This window comes from Rhodnius prolixus, unplaced genomic scaffold, assembly GCF_049639745.1.
Source record: "Rhodnius prolixus isolate KJV_2025 unplaced genomic scaffold, Rpr scaffold_9, whole genome shotgun sequence".
NCBI classification, from domain to species: Eukaryota; Metazoa; Arthropoda; class Insecta; order Hemiptera; family Reduviidae; genus Rhodnius; species Rhodnius prolixus.
Genome location: NW_027411604.1, coordinates 28345008 through 28362362, shown reverse-complemented (window position 1 = coordinate 28362362; position 17355 = coordinate 28345008). Strand labels below are relative to the sequence as shown.

The window sequence follows — 17355 nt, the reverse complement described above, 5'->3', positions numbered from 1 at the left end:
CCGGGTCGCCTTTTCACGTCCAAAACGGATGAAAATATCGATTCTAATTAATCAACATTACTACCGTGAGGTGCTTGCTTAACTTCGTGAAAGAGTAAGGAAAAAGCGACCCGATTTGTGGAAGAACAAGTCATGGGTTCTCCATCAAGACAACGCGCCAGCTCACACTGCATTGTCTGTCAAGACGTTTCTAGCCAAGTACAACATCATCCGCCTTATTCGCCTGACCCTGGCCCCATATGACTTTAGTCTGTTCCCTAAAGTCAAATCTGCATTAAAAGGAACATGATTTCAGTCCGTTGAAGCTGTGAAAGAAAAAGCGGCAAGCGTCATGCAGGAGCTGACAGAAAAAGACTTCCAGCACTGTTTCGAACAATGGTCAATTCGCATGGAGCGTTGTAGGGATAGGGGAGGGGTGTATATTGAAGGTGATAATAACTAAATATGTATAAATTTAAAATAAAATGTTTTACAGCAATAGTCTCGTTATTTAATAGCCACTCCTCGTATCAGTAAAACTAAAAGTAAAGGATAAAACTTTGTAGCCCCTTCTCCACAGGGCTTAAGGTTCTGCAATTTCAAATTGAATTTAACTATGAACTATTTGAATTAACCCTGAATTTACTGTGACTCCACTGTGAGTTTTGTGCCTTAAGTTGTAAAACCATTGTATTGGCTTAAAACTTAAATTAAGTTAAGCTTAAATAATTAAGATACGATTGATGGCATCTTTGAGCTGACGTAGTGAATGATGGCGCCGTGTCCAGCAAAGTACCCAAACAATAACGCATATCCTCTCTACGAGGGTCGTTTGATAACGTCCTCGTATATAATCGATAATCAGGTCGATCAGTCTACGACCCATTGTGAATTTCTTCGCAGAAGGAAATGAAATTAGTTCGCCGTTTGTGAAACAAAAACTGACCCGAGGTTGGTTGGACAAGACGAGCTCCTGGCGCCAATCTCTTTGATGTTGATATGCCTTCAATTAAATAAATAGGTTTGTCAAAATAGAAACTGGAATGCATTTTTTTTAATTCAGAAAGCAAGAATTAGTAACATCGAGGGCTCCTACAACTTGCTGAAAAACGATTTACAACATTCAACATCGGCAACAAGAAATATTTTTAACACCAATATGAAAAAAAACGAGCAGACAAAAAGCTTTATATTTTAAAAAAATACCTGCAAATATGTTTTTATTTTAGACACGGCATTAAATATGTGACATTCTTTTTGATACAAGCATAAAATGCATCAAAATTTATATGGTAGAAAGCCCGTCGAAGAAATCATTCAGTAAAATTAAAAGAAATAAATGTAAGCACTAAAAAAACAGGAAAAGTATTTTCACATCAATTTTCGTAATTGATTTTCATTGAAGAAAATAAAAGAGAGAAAAACTGGTTTATTGAGTTCTTTATAAGTTGAATGTTTTACTCCTTAAAATTATTTTATTGTAATGGCAATATTTAGATCCTTATTCAAAAGTTTTTTTAAAACTCAATTCATAAAGTTTTATCATTGAAGAGATGGTGTGAGCAAAGTACCGTACGCAAACATCCGATAGCATCATTTCGTAACGGCAGATGTTCTCTGAACAACTTTTAAAGGCTGTGCTTAATTAAAAATTGATAATGATCTATTTAATTTTATTTTCATTTTAAAAACTATAAATGAACATTACAACACAAACAATATTTTTTACAACAATTTATGTATTTGTTTACATTTGTTTTCTTCTATTTATTTACATATACTTATACATTCAGCCTCATCTATTGCTTCACTCTTCAATCTGTTTCTTAAGATTATCAATATTAAGACAAATAAATAAAAAACTAATTTATTATTACATAAAATGTAACAAAAAAAACTCTTGAAAATGAAGTAGCCTATAAAGTGCAAACACAATCAGCTAGCAAACAATTATTGCAGATTCATCGTTTCTCCTTCTTTAAAGTTTTAAATATTTGACTATAAAATAAATTAATCTTCCTAAATAGAGGAACAAAAGTTCATTTATTCGTTCAAGACAAAATTGTTGTTTATTTTAGTATTTAAAACTCAATTGTTGGATCATATTTACATTTACCTTGATTAACTGGTTGTAAAGGTGTTAACCTGGAGATTCTTGCCAAGTATAAGATAAGAAATATCACCGCACAACTGCCCATAATTTTTTTACTTTAGCTATTCACTATCTGACACCATCACCGCAAATTGCCGGATGATGGGCAAAATCCGACTCACTACACAAATTACAATCGAGCACCATGTGTCTGTTCTAATAAGATAAATACGGCATTTTCCTTATACAAACAAAAATCACAAGAATGTACACACCTCACAACACACCGTTCTGTTAGTCACTGACAGGACAACCAAGGATGCGAACTTGATCCTAAAGCTGGGTAGAGGCAAGCTTAGTGCTACCCTAGCGCTATCTCTTTACAATTATTTCAAACATTAACTTGAATTCAAGCATTACCTGCCATCTAGCGGCTTATAAAAGAACTTCTTTCACATATTCTGCATTCAATTCAGCAGGGCTAATCGATTAATATATTCGTTTATTAATTTCACTTAATTGGGAAAAATTATTGTTGTTCTATTTCTCTAGCTCCATAATTAGCTGTGGTTAATGTTTATTGAACAGAAATCATCTTATTAAAATATCAACAATATGTTTCGTTATCTACTATAATTTAGCTGCAATGATGTTAAACTATCGATTTGTCCCCATCTTGTGATAATATAAAGTAGGAGAGGCAACCTCCCTGCTAAACTGCAGGCTAGTCTACTTTGTTGTGTTTCATAGAAGTATATGTTAAGGCGTGTTGTGAATGTGATGAAATCACTAGTTATTATAGATGTGACATAACGCTGGAATTTGTGTTTAGTAAAGTATAACATACCGGCTTGAGCAAAATGGTTTTTGAATCACTGGTAACAGATTTATTGAATAAATATCTTGGAGAATATGTTGAAAATTTGGACAGTTCGCAGTTGAAAGTTGGTATTTGGGGAGGTTCGTTATTTTATTATTATTTTAGTTAATACTTCTTGTAGAAATAAGTTTAAACTTATTTAAGAGCTTGATGTACAACTTAGGGGTGAAAGTAAAAGTGATTTGGGCTGCAGTCCAGCTACCTTTAAAATGTAGTTTTTTTGATAATAGCATTACTCTTGAATCGTTTTATTATATAATTGTTGTTATTAAGATCACTTCTTACTTGAACAATAGAGTTTAGCACGTTTCTGTGAGAAGTCCCATTTCCTAGTAGTAATTTTTATTTTTTGTTAAGTTTCAAAGTTCCTTTAAAGAAATGGCCCTTTAAAATTATATTTTAAAAAAATCCTTCATAATACATCATTCATCAGTATTTATTTTTAATAAAATAAGCTACTATATGTTTTTATCTAATAAAAACATTAAAGTTGCCCTAACTCATTTTATTTTCTGTTAATATACTCCCGCGATGTTTTATCAAACCAATGTTATCTTCCTACTTACTAGTATTTTGCGCAACATTCCGTAACAGTAATTTTGTGAAAACGAGAAAATTCGAGTCAACATTAGAAAGTTTTTTTGATCAAAATTATTCATTATACAGACATAAGTTATTTTATTTAAATCTGCGCTGAATCAAAATGGGGATTATTGCTTTCTCAGATCCCAGCCATCTTGGGGTTTAATTAAATTGTATTTAAGTTTAACCGGTTACATTCTTAAAAGTCATTTATCTGGTGTTTTTGTTTGTTTTTTCTCATCAGTAGCTCCTTCTGAAAAATCAGATTAACATAGAAGGGTAAGAAGCTGCGAAATACTTGATTTGTAATATTTATGTTTAAACATTTGTTTTATTACTAAATTTTTTTTTTCATGATTGACACGATTGATTTGCATACGTTATAGAGGCCAACATTCTTTTAGCAATGACTGTAAAGTGGATTTAGATAGGAGTCATTGTTTGACTTATAAATTTAATGTAAATAAATGAGTAAAAAGTTTCCGCTACTGGATCATATTATTAATAGTATTATTTGTTTAATTAATCACTATTTTGCAGTTTCTTGTTCAATATTGGAATTTTCTTGATATTTATTTTCATATACGTATTTCTCATAAGCTTCAATTTTTTTCTAGCATTATCAAGATTATCATATTTTCTTGATTACTCTGAAAATTTATCTTTAAGAGATCTGTTTTGGAAGATAGACCTTTCTGTGTATTGTGTTGGTTGTTTGAGCCCGTAAAGTGACCTAGTATTTGTTTGTTGTGTTTTATCACTATTTATTTTAGATTTTATTTCACATCTGGTGTCTAAATTAAAATTTATGGTTTATTGCTTGATCAAACTTCTACTTGACTAATCTAAAAATAGTTTCAGACAAGTTTAAAATTTATTTTTATTCTACTTAAGTAAAAAAAGATACGGTGATTACCTCAACTGAGCTAAAGTGAAGTGCGTATACTGTTTAGGTTTTACATACCATTGCCAGAATTGAATTATTTGCTGTTATGGTTTTACAGTTTAATTTTATATATTTACAAATTTTATTGTATATTCAGTGGAAGCACGTATCAAATGGATTTTTTTTTTTTTTTTTATATATATATATATATGGGATAAATTCGTGTATTTGTTCCAACGCAGCTTTTTTATTACTCTTTTAATATATGAAGTGCATGATTTCTTTTAGAAAAGCCTCAACTAATTTCACAATATGGATACCCTGAAGTTGGTAATATTCTGTGGACTTTGCGCTATTATGTGTTTGAAACTAAAGCCGAAAAAGTTTGCTGGACAGATATTTTTTGCCTTAACTTCAATAAAAAGACACTTAGGTTTCGTACCTGTTCACGGTTTATCTCAATATGATCAAAATTGCAAGGATTCATCAAAAATTTAGTTTTGCATATTGCTACGTATTAATATTGATGTCTCTTCTTTATACATTAATATATCAAAATTGTACTTATTTTTTTAATGCATACAAGTGAATTTTAAGGATAATAAAAAAATGGTTTATTAGCAAATATCTACTGAGTACTTTTGGCAATTAATTTAACATATTTTAGTAAACCTCAGCAAAGTACGATACTTAAATTTCTATAGCACTTTACCCCTTTTTTTTGTAATTAAATTAAATTAATAATTTCCATTATCATCCATTAAAGGCTAGTTTTTTAAAATTGCGTCCACGTGTTGTGAGACAACGAAATATATAGCTTGGCTCCCCTCTCTCAGAACTTGTAATAGGTGATATAAGTGTATAAATGTCATATGAATAATTCTAGCGTTTAGATAATTGCTTTTAAAGATTCCTACTGCTCTTTTTGTGTAATAGGTTTTTACTTTCAACGACCCTGACCCAGACAAATTTTTCAAACTATTTGATTTTTATGATCATTGTTTTAAAGAAACGTATTTAATGATATTTACAACATCTAAGATACATATAAAAATTTATTTTTGTTTAGGATGCTTTTTGTTATTGGGGAAAAAAATGGTAGCATTGGTTTATACGTTTTAAAAATGCATGTTTTTCATATTACTGTGACGCATTAAGTTTTTTTCTTAATTAGTGAAAATGAAAGTGATTAAGAGAGTTGATCTTTGGAAGAATGTTAAAATCTTATCATCATTCCATCGATTAAAAGTTATTCTATGCTGATTCACTCCAATAGGAGACGATAAATCTGCCCTAGTCTCTTTTTTAGCCTAAATAAGCTATTGGAAATAAATAAGGGGAGTATTTCAGCGTTTCTTACTCAGGCAATTGCAAAGTGGCTACTCTTTAAGATTGTAAGAAAGTAACGATTGCTCAAGGATTGCTGCCATGTCTGCCAAAATGTGGTAGCTGAAAATGGCTTGACATCCAAATAGCAAAAGTTGGGTGAACCGCCACAATTAACTTTTGATAATTCCTTACCATCATCTTCAAAACGCTTCTTCAAAGTGTCGAATTCTCAGCAACCAGCCATATGAGCCCGTAACTTTGATAAAAATATAGGTACGTAATTCGTCAATTAGATACCGAGTCGTATCTTTTTCTAACAAACTTTAAGACTGATTTTTGGTAGGTCTATACCAGGAGTTCTTAACCCTGTGCCCGCGGGTGTCAATGTGCCCGCGACTGTCCGCTATATCAATATCAACCGTGGACAACCCGCGGCCCGCCACGATTTTTTTGTGTGGCCACGAGATTCATCATACATTTTTGTAATAAAATATCGTACTGGCAACACTGTTTTGTTACCACTAGTACTGGGTAACACTGTTTTTGTCTAATCAGTTGTTATTGTCGTTGAAGACCATCGCGTTGAATCTGTTGCAGTGTAGGATATTGTTTATGATGCTTATGATTGCAATAAAATAAAGAAATATTAAGAATCGTTATACTTTTTTTTTGAACTGCGCCCGCCAGCAATTTCCTGTTTTGTCAGATGTGCCCAGACGGAGTAATAAGGTGAAGAATTCCTGGTCTATACGTTCATGATAATGACCATCCGGCTCATCCAGGGAGTCTCGTATTGCCTTGAATTAACTTATTAAGGTTCACTTTAATGCTTAAGTGATTTTTACTCGCTAAGTGATTTTTTGAAAATATTTTCAAGAACGATCCCATTTTAAAAAAAGTGCAAATGAAATTTCCTTTAATTGTTTTTTCGTTGTCCCCTTTAATTAGGTTTCAGATGATATGTCTACCCACCAGTTTATCGTCATATTTCAACGAAATATTGTAATTATAACAATTTTACAAATTGTGAACCTCTTAAGGTATAACTGTGGTCTAACATCTGATTGGGCACCATCTAGCCTCTTTATTTTTGTTTTGAACAACAGATCGACCCCTTTTACAGTCGCCGCCTGGTTGGAGTCTAAGTGTCGCCCTCAGGATTTTGGTCCATTCAATATCTAGCCTCTTTTTAAGCAACTGTTCCAAGTCATTAGGCCATGAAATATGAGGAAGAGTTTCTTTTTTAACGAAAATACCAAATTTTTTTTTAAAAAGTTTTTTTTTAACTTTAAATTTATTTTCATTTAAAAAAAATCAATCCTTAGATAACCACTCTTTAAGTACGTAGTAAATATGCAATTATGAAATAAAAATCTCTTTGTTCAATGATAAGAAATCAAATGAAGAAGAACATAAGTGCCTAAACTTTTGATGAATGATTAATTAACCAGTGAAAATGATTTAAATAATATATCCGTGCATAAAGAATAAAATCAGTTGGATCAGAGATTATATTGTCAATTTCAGTCATAACTTTAATGATTTTTTGCCAACCTGTCTGCCAAGAGACTAGCTTATCTTTTTGTATCAGTGAATCAGTCACCAAAATAATAAACAAATACTTTCCAATAAATTCAGTTGTTTGTTTGATCCTAGTTGGATAATACATAGACAGGATCTATGTGAACATCACGACTTTATTTCTGCTTTCCTTAAAACTAAAGTTTTTACTGAATATTAGACTTTGAAGGGACGCTTTACTCCAGAACTCTTCCTTAATTAGACACTTTTTATCGTATAAATTATTCCTAATCAAATTGATAAGTATAAAAGAAGCTAAAAGAAAATCATTTTAAAAGTTTCTCAATGCCGGTCAAGCTATCAGACTTCAATTTTTGTTGAAAGTAATCTCTTTTTCTTTTTTTAAGGTGGGGCTTATCGTCCAATTACCAAGTCGTGGACGGGGCTGAAGCACTTTACTATTAACTTTTTTTGCTTCAACTAATAAAAGTAGCTTCACGCTGGATTCGAATTAGATATCTTCCAATTACAAATCTGTGCTTCATAGCAACTACACTAATACCCCTATCCACCCAATTTTTTTTTGGGCGAAATATTTAATATTCATAGGTCTTCCAAAAAGGAACAATTCAGAGAAACGCCCATTAGAATTGTCCTAACATCAATTTTACCTTGAAGCGAGCTATTAACAAATGAATACTTCACTTGTCAAATCGATTAACTCCATAAAACAAAAAGTTGAGGAAAAATGAGAAACTAGTTTATATTGTCGATATATATTAATCGATTTGGCAAGTGAAGCATTCAAGTGATCATCTTTTAAAGAGTTAGTTTAAAGAAATTGTAAGTCCCGGACTCGCCAGTTATTCTAACATGGCATTTATCTAATCATTTTATCCTCTATAATATTAAATAAATAATACATTTTATTAGCAAATTTGTACGAGTTTACATTTTTGGGGTTACTGAGGAATGCATGCAGGCAGTCAAAGGCAGATGCACTTAGTTCTGGAGAGGATTCTGGAGGTTACAAAAAGGTTTGGGAAGGTAAAGAAAAAAAAAAAATCATGTTGACGTTTCAAAGTTTAATGAATTCTCCAGTTTTATAAATTATCAAAGGTTAAGAAGCGTTTAGGACATTCAAAGCTTCATCAATGTTTACAATAAAATTAAGTTAACAATTTTTGTGACAATAATCTGTTTTACTTGAAAAATACAAGTTGATAAAAAAAATACTATAAGAATAAAATAATTTATTAAAGAATGCTCCATAGTTACTGATATTTACTGTTAAATCTGACAATTAGAAAACTGATAAAAGAATCTCATGTATTTCTTAAATGAAGGGGAACCCATTGTTTACACCAAGATTGAGAAATTACCATGAGAATATCCTGTATTTCTAAATCGGTTTCATTGTAAAAACTATGTTTTCTATTTAATTATTTTTACATTAACTTTACCAGAAATGGTTTATAACTAAATTCAATTCTTATTATTGTATTTGAGCTATTGTTAGATTTCTGATTAGCAATCGTTTTACTTGAAGTTTAGTTATGTTATTGCGTTTAGTTACCATGATAGTTCTACAGATGTTTCGCAATGAAAATTCAGTTATTTAAAGGACAAATTGCGTACTTGTCAGTTTTACAGGTTTTTTTTTCTACATCAATTATTGTTTTGAGGCCTTCAGAGAAGGGCCTTGTAAAATAAAATTGGCAACCCTTCTAGTTTCTAATATCATTATTAAAAAAATTATTTCTTTTTAAATAATCGCATTTAAAAAATTAACACATTATAAAGTGAATGTAGTATTGGATGGACTATTGTGGGGTACTGCAAACTTTCGACTACTTAGGTTTTTCATTTTTCATTTTCTTTCACTCCCAAGTTTGAGAATACCTCTCATTTTGACTCATCTATCACTCAAACAGCTCATCTATATGTGTATCTGTTTCATTTTAAACTACTAGAAACTTCCAATATGAAATAACCTTTCCAGAAATGACAAAACTAATAGAACCTTTCCCCAAATTGCTCTTATATGTTCCTCTATCCTATTGTAATGTCTAAAGTGAGAAGTTTTCCAACCACGATATACTGCAGAGTGATCAGTTTTACGATGCTGACCAAGTATAACCTTTCGCCTAGGAAGCGATACTCTCCGCGTCGGCTAAGAGTTTTGCCTTAGTCACAACATTGCGATCACAAGTCTCGGTAACGTCAAAAAATGATTTACAGAACTATGTAAATAACTCACCATTGAGGAGGCAGTTTTCTAAGTAGTAATAGCGTAAATAAGTTATTTGTAGAAATAAGATCAATTCAAGAAGATCATACAATTGTACAGGCGCCAATTATTGTGCTTAAAGTAGAAGCAAGTAGTTGATACTCTAAACTTTAAATTCGTTGCTTAGTGTTTAACAATTGCCGTCTAACTTTAGCACATACGCTCCTAACAGTATACACTTAGGTCACTGTACGGCCGAGATTACCAAACTAGGTTGCGTTGATAAGCTTGATTATTTTGAATTCATAGTCCTTAGTTATTGGAAGTAGAGAACAGCGATATTTACTAACATTTATTTAATTATCATCTTCAATCTGCATTATTCAATAAATTTTACTCTTTTTTTTTAGGTGATGTCGTGCTCGAGAATCTAATTCTAAAGCAGAGTGCGCTAGATGAGTTGGATTTGCCAGTGAAGACACTTTATGGTCGACTTGGTTAGTATCTTGCAGGAAGATTTCACTTTTCTTTTAAAAGCCTTTACTTGAAACCACAAATAGCATCTATTGGTAGCCCAGCATTCATCTCTGAATATCCTGTGGCACATAGAAACCACATGGAATGCAATTAACTGTATCATTTTATTCTTAAGAAAACTTAATCGTCACTTTTTAATGAAGAGTTATGGCTCAGGCAGTTCATTATACCCTACATTTTTAGATCCATCATATTTACTGTTCATTCTATTTGAAATACCTCTTTTAGTTAAGTATATTTAACATGAAAGTGCTGTCCACGCTACCAAGTAATTGCGTACTTGTACCCAAACATTTTGCTACAAAGCGACTTTGCAACAAAGTTTCTACCAAGAACCAAGACTGACTTTCTTGAGTTCAGTATTAAAATAAGGAAATAAATGGAGACATGCTCATTAATTTATTTCAGATAAAAATTTAAGAAATTTTATATAGTTTCAGTAATTTCTAGAAGGAGCGCAGAGCACCTTGTTTCTTTACATAACTTGTTAAAAACATTTTCTATGTAATGTGGGAAACTTGTAATGTTTATAGCGATAAATGTGTCAGTTTGATAAAAATTGTTTTTTAAAAAGCATTTTATTTCTTGATAATTATTTCTAAAATTATGTTTTAAAAACTTCTTTTAAATTTAACATAAATTTAAAATGTGCAAACTTTTAGAAATTTGAATGGGGCACCCACCACTCCTTAAATCTAATGCGTCACTGCTCAGACAGACAACGTTAAGAGTTTAGGTCAGGGACAGGTTACGGTTCGCTGACCGAATGTGTTTTTATTTATATTATTATTATTGTTATTTGGGGTATGTAATGAATGGAACTCTTTCATTAATACAAAACAACTTCTAATTAAAAAATGAAAGTTATCTAATAGGTATGATATTTATAAAATCCCACCATTCTGTTCGTAACATGAAAGCTTTAAGATTATTCCCAGAGATGTCTCTTTTATTAGACAACTTTTTCATTTTTTCTTTATAAATTGACACTAGTTTGTTGTTTCACCAATGTTATCTGATCTTTTTAAGTATTTGACCTTAACCAGTTATGCAACGGTTTGTGTAATATGTAGGAATCTTAAAAGAAAATAAGAAATCCAAACATTTTGAAAAAAATAAATTGTTTTTAGAATAAAAAAATAATAATAAGTATACTGTCAGGAGATTCACACTATCGGAAACGACTTTTATACTACTTTTATTTGTTCCGTTTTGTGCAGGGTGTAACAAAGCACCCTCTGAGTCTTCGTGTAGTTGGGATGGGTTACCCTCAGTGACACCTAGATTTCTGAAGAAATGCCAGACCGCCTATTTCTTTCTTTCAGCCAGAATAAAATTATTTGTTTTGCATTTTTGCATTAAGTTATTATTATGTAAAAATGTAAAAAACCATTTCTTCAACATCTGTGATTATTGGGACCTGGAGCAGTGCACTGCCAACTTTTGGACAGTGTTCTCTTGTTACAAATAACATTATTTTATTTTGATCTTTATAAAACCTTCAAGAATAGAGATTCTATCCATTTCATTGACGTTAAGATGCTACTTAGGCAGAAACAATATGCTTCTTTTAAATTAATTTTTGCTAACCAAAACCCCTTTGGGCTACACTACCCCTCCTCCAATAGCATCTTTTTCCACAATACTGTCTCTTAGATATCTCTATTAAATTCAGTTTAAGAAACGTTCTTGGAATATTTTGGTTATTTATTCTACATTGTCGTGGGATGATATTCTAAAGGGCCTGTCCTAAAAGCGAACAGTTTATTGATTATTAGTCGTGCCAGATAAAATTAGAACAATAGGAATTGTTTACTAGACTAATTATTATTATTATTATTATTATTACTGTTTTCTATTTTTACATAGGAAAACTGACCTTAAAAATACCATGGAAACGGCTATACACAGATCCAGTAATAGCATCCGTAGATACACTTTATCTTTTAGTTGTACCAAATCAAGATATAAAATATGATGCTGCAAAAGAAGAGAAATATTTACAAGAAGCTAAACTTGCCGAAATAAAGAAAGTAGAAGAAGCTAAGAGAATAGAAGCGGAGAAAGGTAAATATTGCATAGTTTTTGATAAACAATTAAATTGTAAGAAGAGTCTGCGCACAGTGATTACCTATCCCCATGTTAAAAGCTTTTTTTCTTGTTATTTCTACTGTTTTACTTCAGATTGAACTGCTTTAGACCGACGGTTGATGAAAAAAAATATCGTAGACATGGTATCCTAAAAGCGTTGATTAAAACATAGTATGGCTAAATCAAATCCTGACATAGGACACAAATAACCTATTTATTGTTAACCTATAACCTAATCGGAAATCCAATCAGAAATAACTAAAAGATGCAAGCTTGCTAGACTCGTTACTTTGAAACAATAATCACATACAAAAAAAGTTATTAGCTATAACATTTGTAAATAAATAACAGTAATTTTTTTTTCTTTTGCAGATAAAATTTCTAAACAAAATGATACGTTTGCAGAAAGAATTTCTGCACAAATTATAAAAAATGTACAAATCAGTATTGAAAATATACATATTAGGTATGAAGATAAATATAGTAATCCAGGGAAAACGTTTTCTATAGGTATTACATTAAATAGTTTGAAAATGCAAAGCATTGCCTCATGGGGGGATCCAGAAAATATTAATCCGGAAAATCTAGTTTTTAAGGTAAGTCTCTTATATGTATTATGTATAAGAAATAATTAATATTTTCTACATTTAAATAATTTTTCTTTTTCACTTTATTTTAATAGGAATTATCAATATCTAATTTGGCGGTATATTGGAATTCTAAAAGTGATCTATTGTCTTCTGATTTAACTCAAAATCTTGAAATGCCTTTTCAAAAAGGTATTTGTACAAATGCATTTTCGCCAACAGATTATAAATACAGTAAGTATTCGTCAATTATAATTTTCGTAAGAATTAATTATGATTGAAGAAGAGGTATGATCCTAATAATTTTAAAGTAAGAAAGTCATGTCAGTGTGATTGAGGTAAACAGTCATTATGGAGTTACCCAATCCCACGGGTACCAGCTCAACCATCTTGCCTAGTAAACAGTAAACATTACAGCACACAACAAAGGAAATTCCAGGACACACTCTAGGGCTACCTTCCATAGATCACTGGCTTTTCAGCCAATAGGAGTATAACTCTTTAAGAAGAGCACTTTGGAGGTTAGGCATGAGGTTAACATTGCCAGCCCGGAAAAACTCTCCTGTTACGAATCGAAAACAAGCAAATATTAAATAGATAGTCATTATATTCTTTCTTCAAAATACTGGTCTCAGACTTCAAAAGATTCTGTCCGCTTGTTTTGGCTGTGTTCACATGATTCCCCATGATTTAGAAATCAACGGTATAGATGTATAGGCTTCATAGTTTTAGCAGACCTCAACGATCAGTGATAAAGCTCTATCCTATGCGTATTGGGTTCGATCAATTTAAAAGAGGTTGGCGGAATTCAAGTTGTCTCAGCGAGAATTGTAAATGAGATCAACGAAAGCAGCTACAGATAACAGCTGGTCACAAAATGCAGCTTGGCTAATTTGTGATGGAAATGTTAGTGACATCATTAAGTGTGGGAGCTTATTTAATGCACTTTTACTCGTGCAATTTTTTCATATTTTTTTTTTTTTTTTTTTTAATTAAAGAATAGGAATTAATAAATGTGATTTAAATTTCAATAATATTATTTAAACATAACAAACTAATGCTTGATTTTAACCTAGTTTTAGGACCAATTAATGCTTCTTCCAAATTAAGAATGAATATGAAACCAGAATTTGATGGTACGGATTTTCGAGTTCCCAAAATTTTATTAAAAATGGAACTGCATAAATTATCAGTTTGTAAGTATCAAATATTGTAATAATTTATTTAAAACAGGGGTGGCCAACCTGCGGGCCGCATGTGGCCCGCTAAAGTCATCTTAATTGTACAAAATTTGTTTATTATCTGCAGATGGAACTAATTGACAATTACAATCTAATAACGAACTAAAACTTATTTTTGAAACATGAGAATCAAAATAGATTATTATAACACTTAAAAAGTCAAAAAAGAAAAGTTTTTAATTTAAGAAATTTGGCACTATAAGTTGTGAGTGAATTTAGATTAATATACTTAGAATCGTTTTGTTCGAAATTAAAAATTTCCAAGCATATAGTTAAACTGTAAACTATCCAAAAATATGTACATTTATAGTAATCATTTACCTTTACAATGGACCGCAATTTCAGCTTTCTAGCCGTATTTATGAAGGAGATATACAGTGATAAAATTTAGGAGATTCACATTTCTTTCATATTTCGAATTGCTGTACCTCCTCTTTGTCAAGTAGGGTTGAGCCTTGTATAATTTTAAGGCCCGCGATGTTCATCCAAATTTCACAAAAATAATGAACTAAAAAAACCTTTTTAATCATCGAATTCAAAAATAGATTTTTATAACATTTATGTTACAAAAGAAAGATTTTCTAATTGAATAAATCTGGCAAAAAAAAAGTAGTTAGTTAATTTGGATCAACTTACACCTGCGGATCGATTTTTGAAAATTGAATTTACTAAACATTAATCACACTTGAACTTAATGGATAAAACCTGCAAAATCAATTTTGTACTGCACATACGCGCATAGTGATCGACTTGCAAGAGATAAGTGAAAGTGTTTAGAAACAAATATCTCTCTAATTAAATATTATTCGATCATCTCATGTTATCATATTATCTATGTTGATACGTATGAATAATAACAAAAACAATAATAATAATTATGAGGGGAGGGATTAGCTATGTGGTTAGCATACTGGACTCCCACGCGGAGGTCCCGAGTTCGAATCCAGCAGCTGACCCTTAGATTTTCTCTTCCTAGGAGCTTCTTACAGCTCACTGTCCGGTAATGGACAGTGTTGTCTGTAACGAGAGAACACTGTCCGGAGGCCGGCAGTGCACTGAAAAAAGCTCCGAGCGCTAATAACCTCAGCTGTTAATGCGCTTAAAAAAAAAAAAATAAAATAATTATGCTTTGACTTTTCACTGCTAAAAGTTTTTGTAGACGGACCAATCTAATAGCTATTCTTATAATTTTATATGCAGCCCGTAGGCTTGTAATGAATTTCCTAAGTGGCCCACATGATCTTTTTGGTTGGCCACCCCTGATTTAAAGCAAATGCCTATTGTTAATTTAGAATTTAAATTTATGGTTCTTTTTATTTTTATTTCTATTTAAGGCATGAGTAAAGCACAGTATCAAGATCTAATGAGTTTTCTAGAGACTATAGACTATAAACAGAGGGGCATAAAGTTTAGAAAATACCGGCCTAATTTTAGTTCTTATAGAAATCATTACAAAGAATGGTATCATTATTTTGTTTCTCTTTTTATAAATTCCCCTTTCTTTCTTTTAACTATTCTATAATATAGGTGGCATTTCGCCTATACTTGTGTACTTGAAGAAGATGTGAAAAGGCGTAGAAGAAATTGGGATTGGTTACAAATAAAATCCCATAGAGATTGTCTTAAAACTTACCGTAAAGCCTACCAGACAAAATTATCTTCATCTAAGCCAGCCAGCGATGTAGTTAAACAGTGTACTAAATTAGAGCAGCAACTAGATGCTTTAAATATTGTGCTCGTTCGACAACAGGTGGAGTTTGAAGTAAGTTTCATACTTTCCCTAGTTTATGTCCTATGTAAGATTTGGGATAGCCTCTTTTGTTAATTTCAAAATAATGGAAATCCACAGAACACTATTTTCTAATATTCCTTGTATTTGTTTCACTTTTTCATATGATTTTATAAATTATTGTTCGATGTAACAATGTTATATAATAACAATAATACTACAAAATAATAATAATACAAAACAATAATAACACAAAATGTGCTAAGGGCATACGAGTTCTTGTTACCATAAAATATTTCCTGTTATGTTATACTTGTGTCACTAAACGTTCCCTTCGTTAGCCTTGCAATCTAATTAGCGCATCACAGGAGAGTGCCGTAGTCTTGGCTGGTACAGAATACTTTTCTATGCGCAATAATGTAGCGTCAATACTCCATCAATCGCTAGCGGGCAAACTCGAAATGTCTGAAGGAGAGGACTTTCCATTCTGTAAGGTCTAATTAGACTTGTAAACTCTAAGAAATGTAGAAAACGAGAATAACAAAGCTATATAGAAATACGGCTGAATATCTTACGTGCTAGGTGCAGCAGATCCTTTCGACTTGTTAAATATAACCCAATTCAAATTGCCATCTGTTTTGTATTATCAGGAATTAGTGAAAATTTTCTTCATACTAGTATTAACATGTTCAGGTTAAAAGAGAGGAAAAATTGACCAGGCCATCAACAACTTGGTTTGGTAAATGGTGGTATGGTTCATCTACTCAAGAGGACAGTCCTTCTTCAGGAGATATAAGTCAGTCTCTTATATAAGTCAATCACGTATGAATCTAGAGTCTAAAATTAAACATATTTGATGTTTTATTATTTATTTAGGAAAACAATTGGAGAACGCAATTACTCCAGAAGAAAAGGCAAAGCTGTATCGTGCTATTGATTATAAAGAAGGAGATGTGCCAGCCCAGTATCCTGTATATTTTGTTGATACTGATGTTAGTCTTATTTTACACTGTTTACAAATAGAAATCTATAATGAAGATATTCTTGTTCCAAAAGTATTATTGTTGACTCTGAATAATGTAAGTGTCGGATTACAACAACGTTCATCAGCTAAAGCAATGGCGTAAGAAATTTTTCATTTAATTATTTCAATTTTAATTAATAATTAAGCCGGCCACTGCACAAATCAATTAACTCAACTTTTTGAAATATCTTAAATTTAAGTGTCCAAGCACTTGGTTCTGTCACAGCTATATTTATAATAAATTTCCCAAATAATAAAGATAAACACCATTAAAAGAGATTTTTTTTTTTTGCCATTGATTAATAAATAATTTATTTCAGAAGCCATTTTGATTAACTTCAATTCAGTAGCAGGTGCTAAATGATAACGGTAAATTTATTTGAATTTTATTAAAAAGAGGAATTTTAAAAAACAATGAACATAATTTCATCGCAATTCTCCACTTTTTGTTTTATGAAGTTGGTTGAATTATTCAGTGAACGGCTCAGTTGTTACTGATAAGTATTAATTATGTGTGTGTGTTTTTTTAAAGTAACATTAATATCGCGGCATTGTTTGAATCTGTGAGTGCCTTCTTTATCTACATTTTCAATTGTTTTTCCAATTAACTGACTACTCGAAGAAATTGATTACAGTTAATGAAAATA

At 31.3% G+C, this 17355-nt stretch overlaps 2 protein-coding genes across 3 annotated transcripts in view; one reads left to right on the top strand and one right to left on the bottom strand.

The window, feature by feature from the left end:
- The window catches only part of Kul (Kuzbanian-like), a 460233-nt gene extending 457832 nt beyond the window's left edge, over nucleotides 1-2401 (bottom strand). The window contains exon 1 of the mRNA XM_074129116.1: nucleotides 2096-2401. Coding sequence (XP_073985217.1) covers nucleotides 2096-2177 — 82 coding nt within the window. The 5' untranslated portion in view covers nucleotides 2178-2401. The remainder of the gene's footprint in view (nucleotides 1-2095) is intronic.
- A 382-nt stretch (nucleotides 2402-2783) lies between these two features.
- The window catches only part of Vps13 (vacuolar protein sorting 13C), an 80755-nt gene continuing 66183 nt past the window's right edge, over nucleotides 2784-17355 (top strand). For both annotated transcript variants that reach the window (XM_074128414.1, XM_074128413.1), the window contains exons 1-10: nucleotides 2784-3031; nucleotides 9910-9996; nucleotides 11906-12103; nucleotides 12500-12723; nucleotides 12810-12948; nucleotides 13791-13910; nucleotides 15290-15416; nucleotides 15483-15717; nucleotides 16378-16480; nucleotides 16561-16807. In XM_074128414.1, coding sequence (XP_073984515.1) covers nucleotides 2932-3031; nucleotides 9910-9996; nucleotides 11906-12103; nucleotides 12500-12723; nucleotides 12810-12948; nucleotides 13791-13910; nucleotides 15290-15416; nucleotides 15483-15717; nucleotides 16378-16480; nucleotides 16561-16807 — 1580 coding nt within the window. In that variant the 5' untranslated portion in view covers nucleotides 2784-2931. The remainder of the gene's footprint in view (nucleotides 3032-9909; nucleotides 9997-11905; nucleotides 12104-12499; nucleotides 12724-12809; nucleotides 12949-13790; nucleotides 13911-15289; nucleotides 15417-15482; nucleotides 15718-16377; nucleotides 16481-16560; nucleotides 16808-17355) is intronic.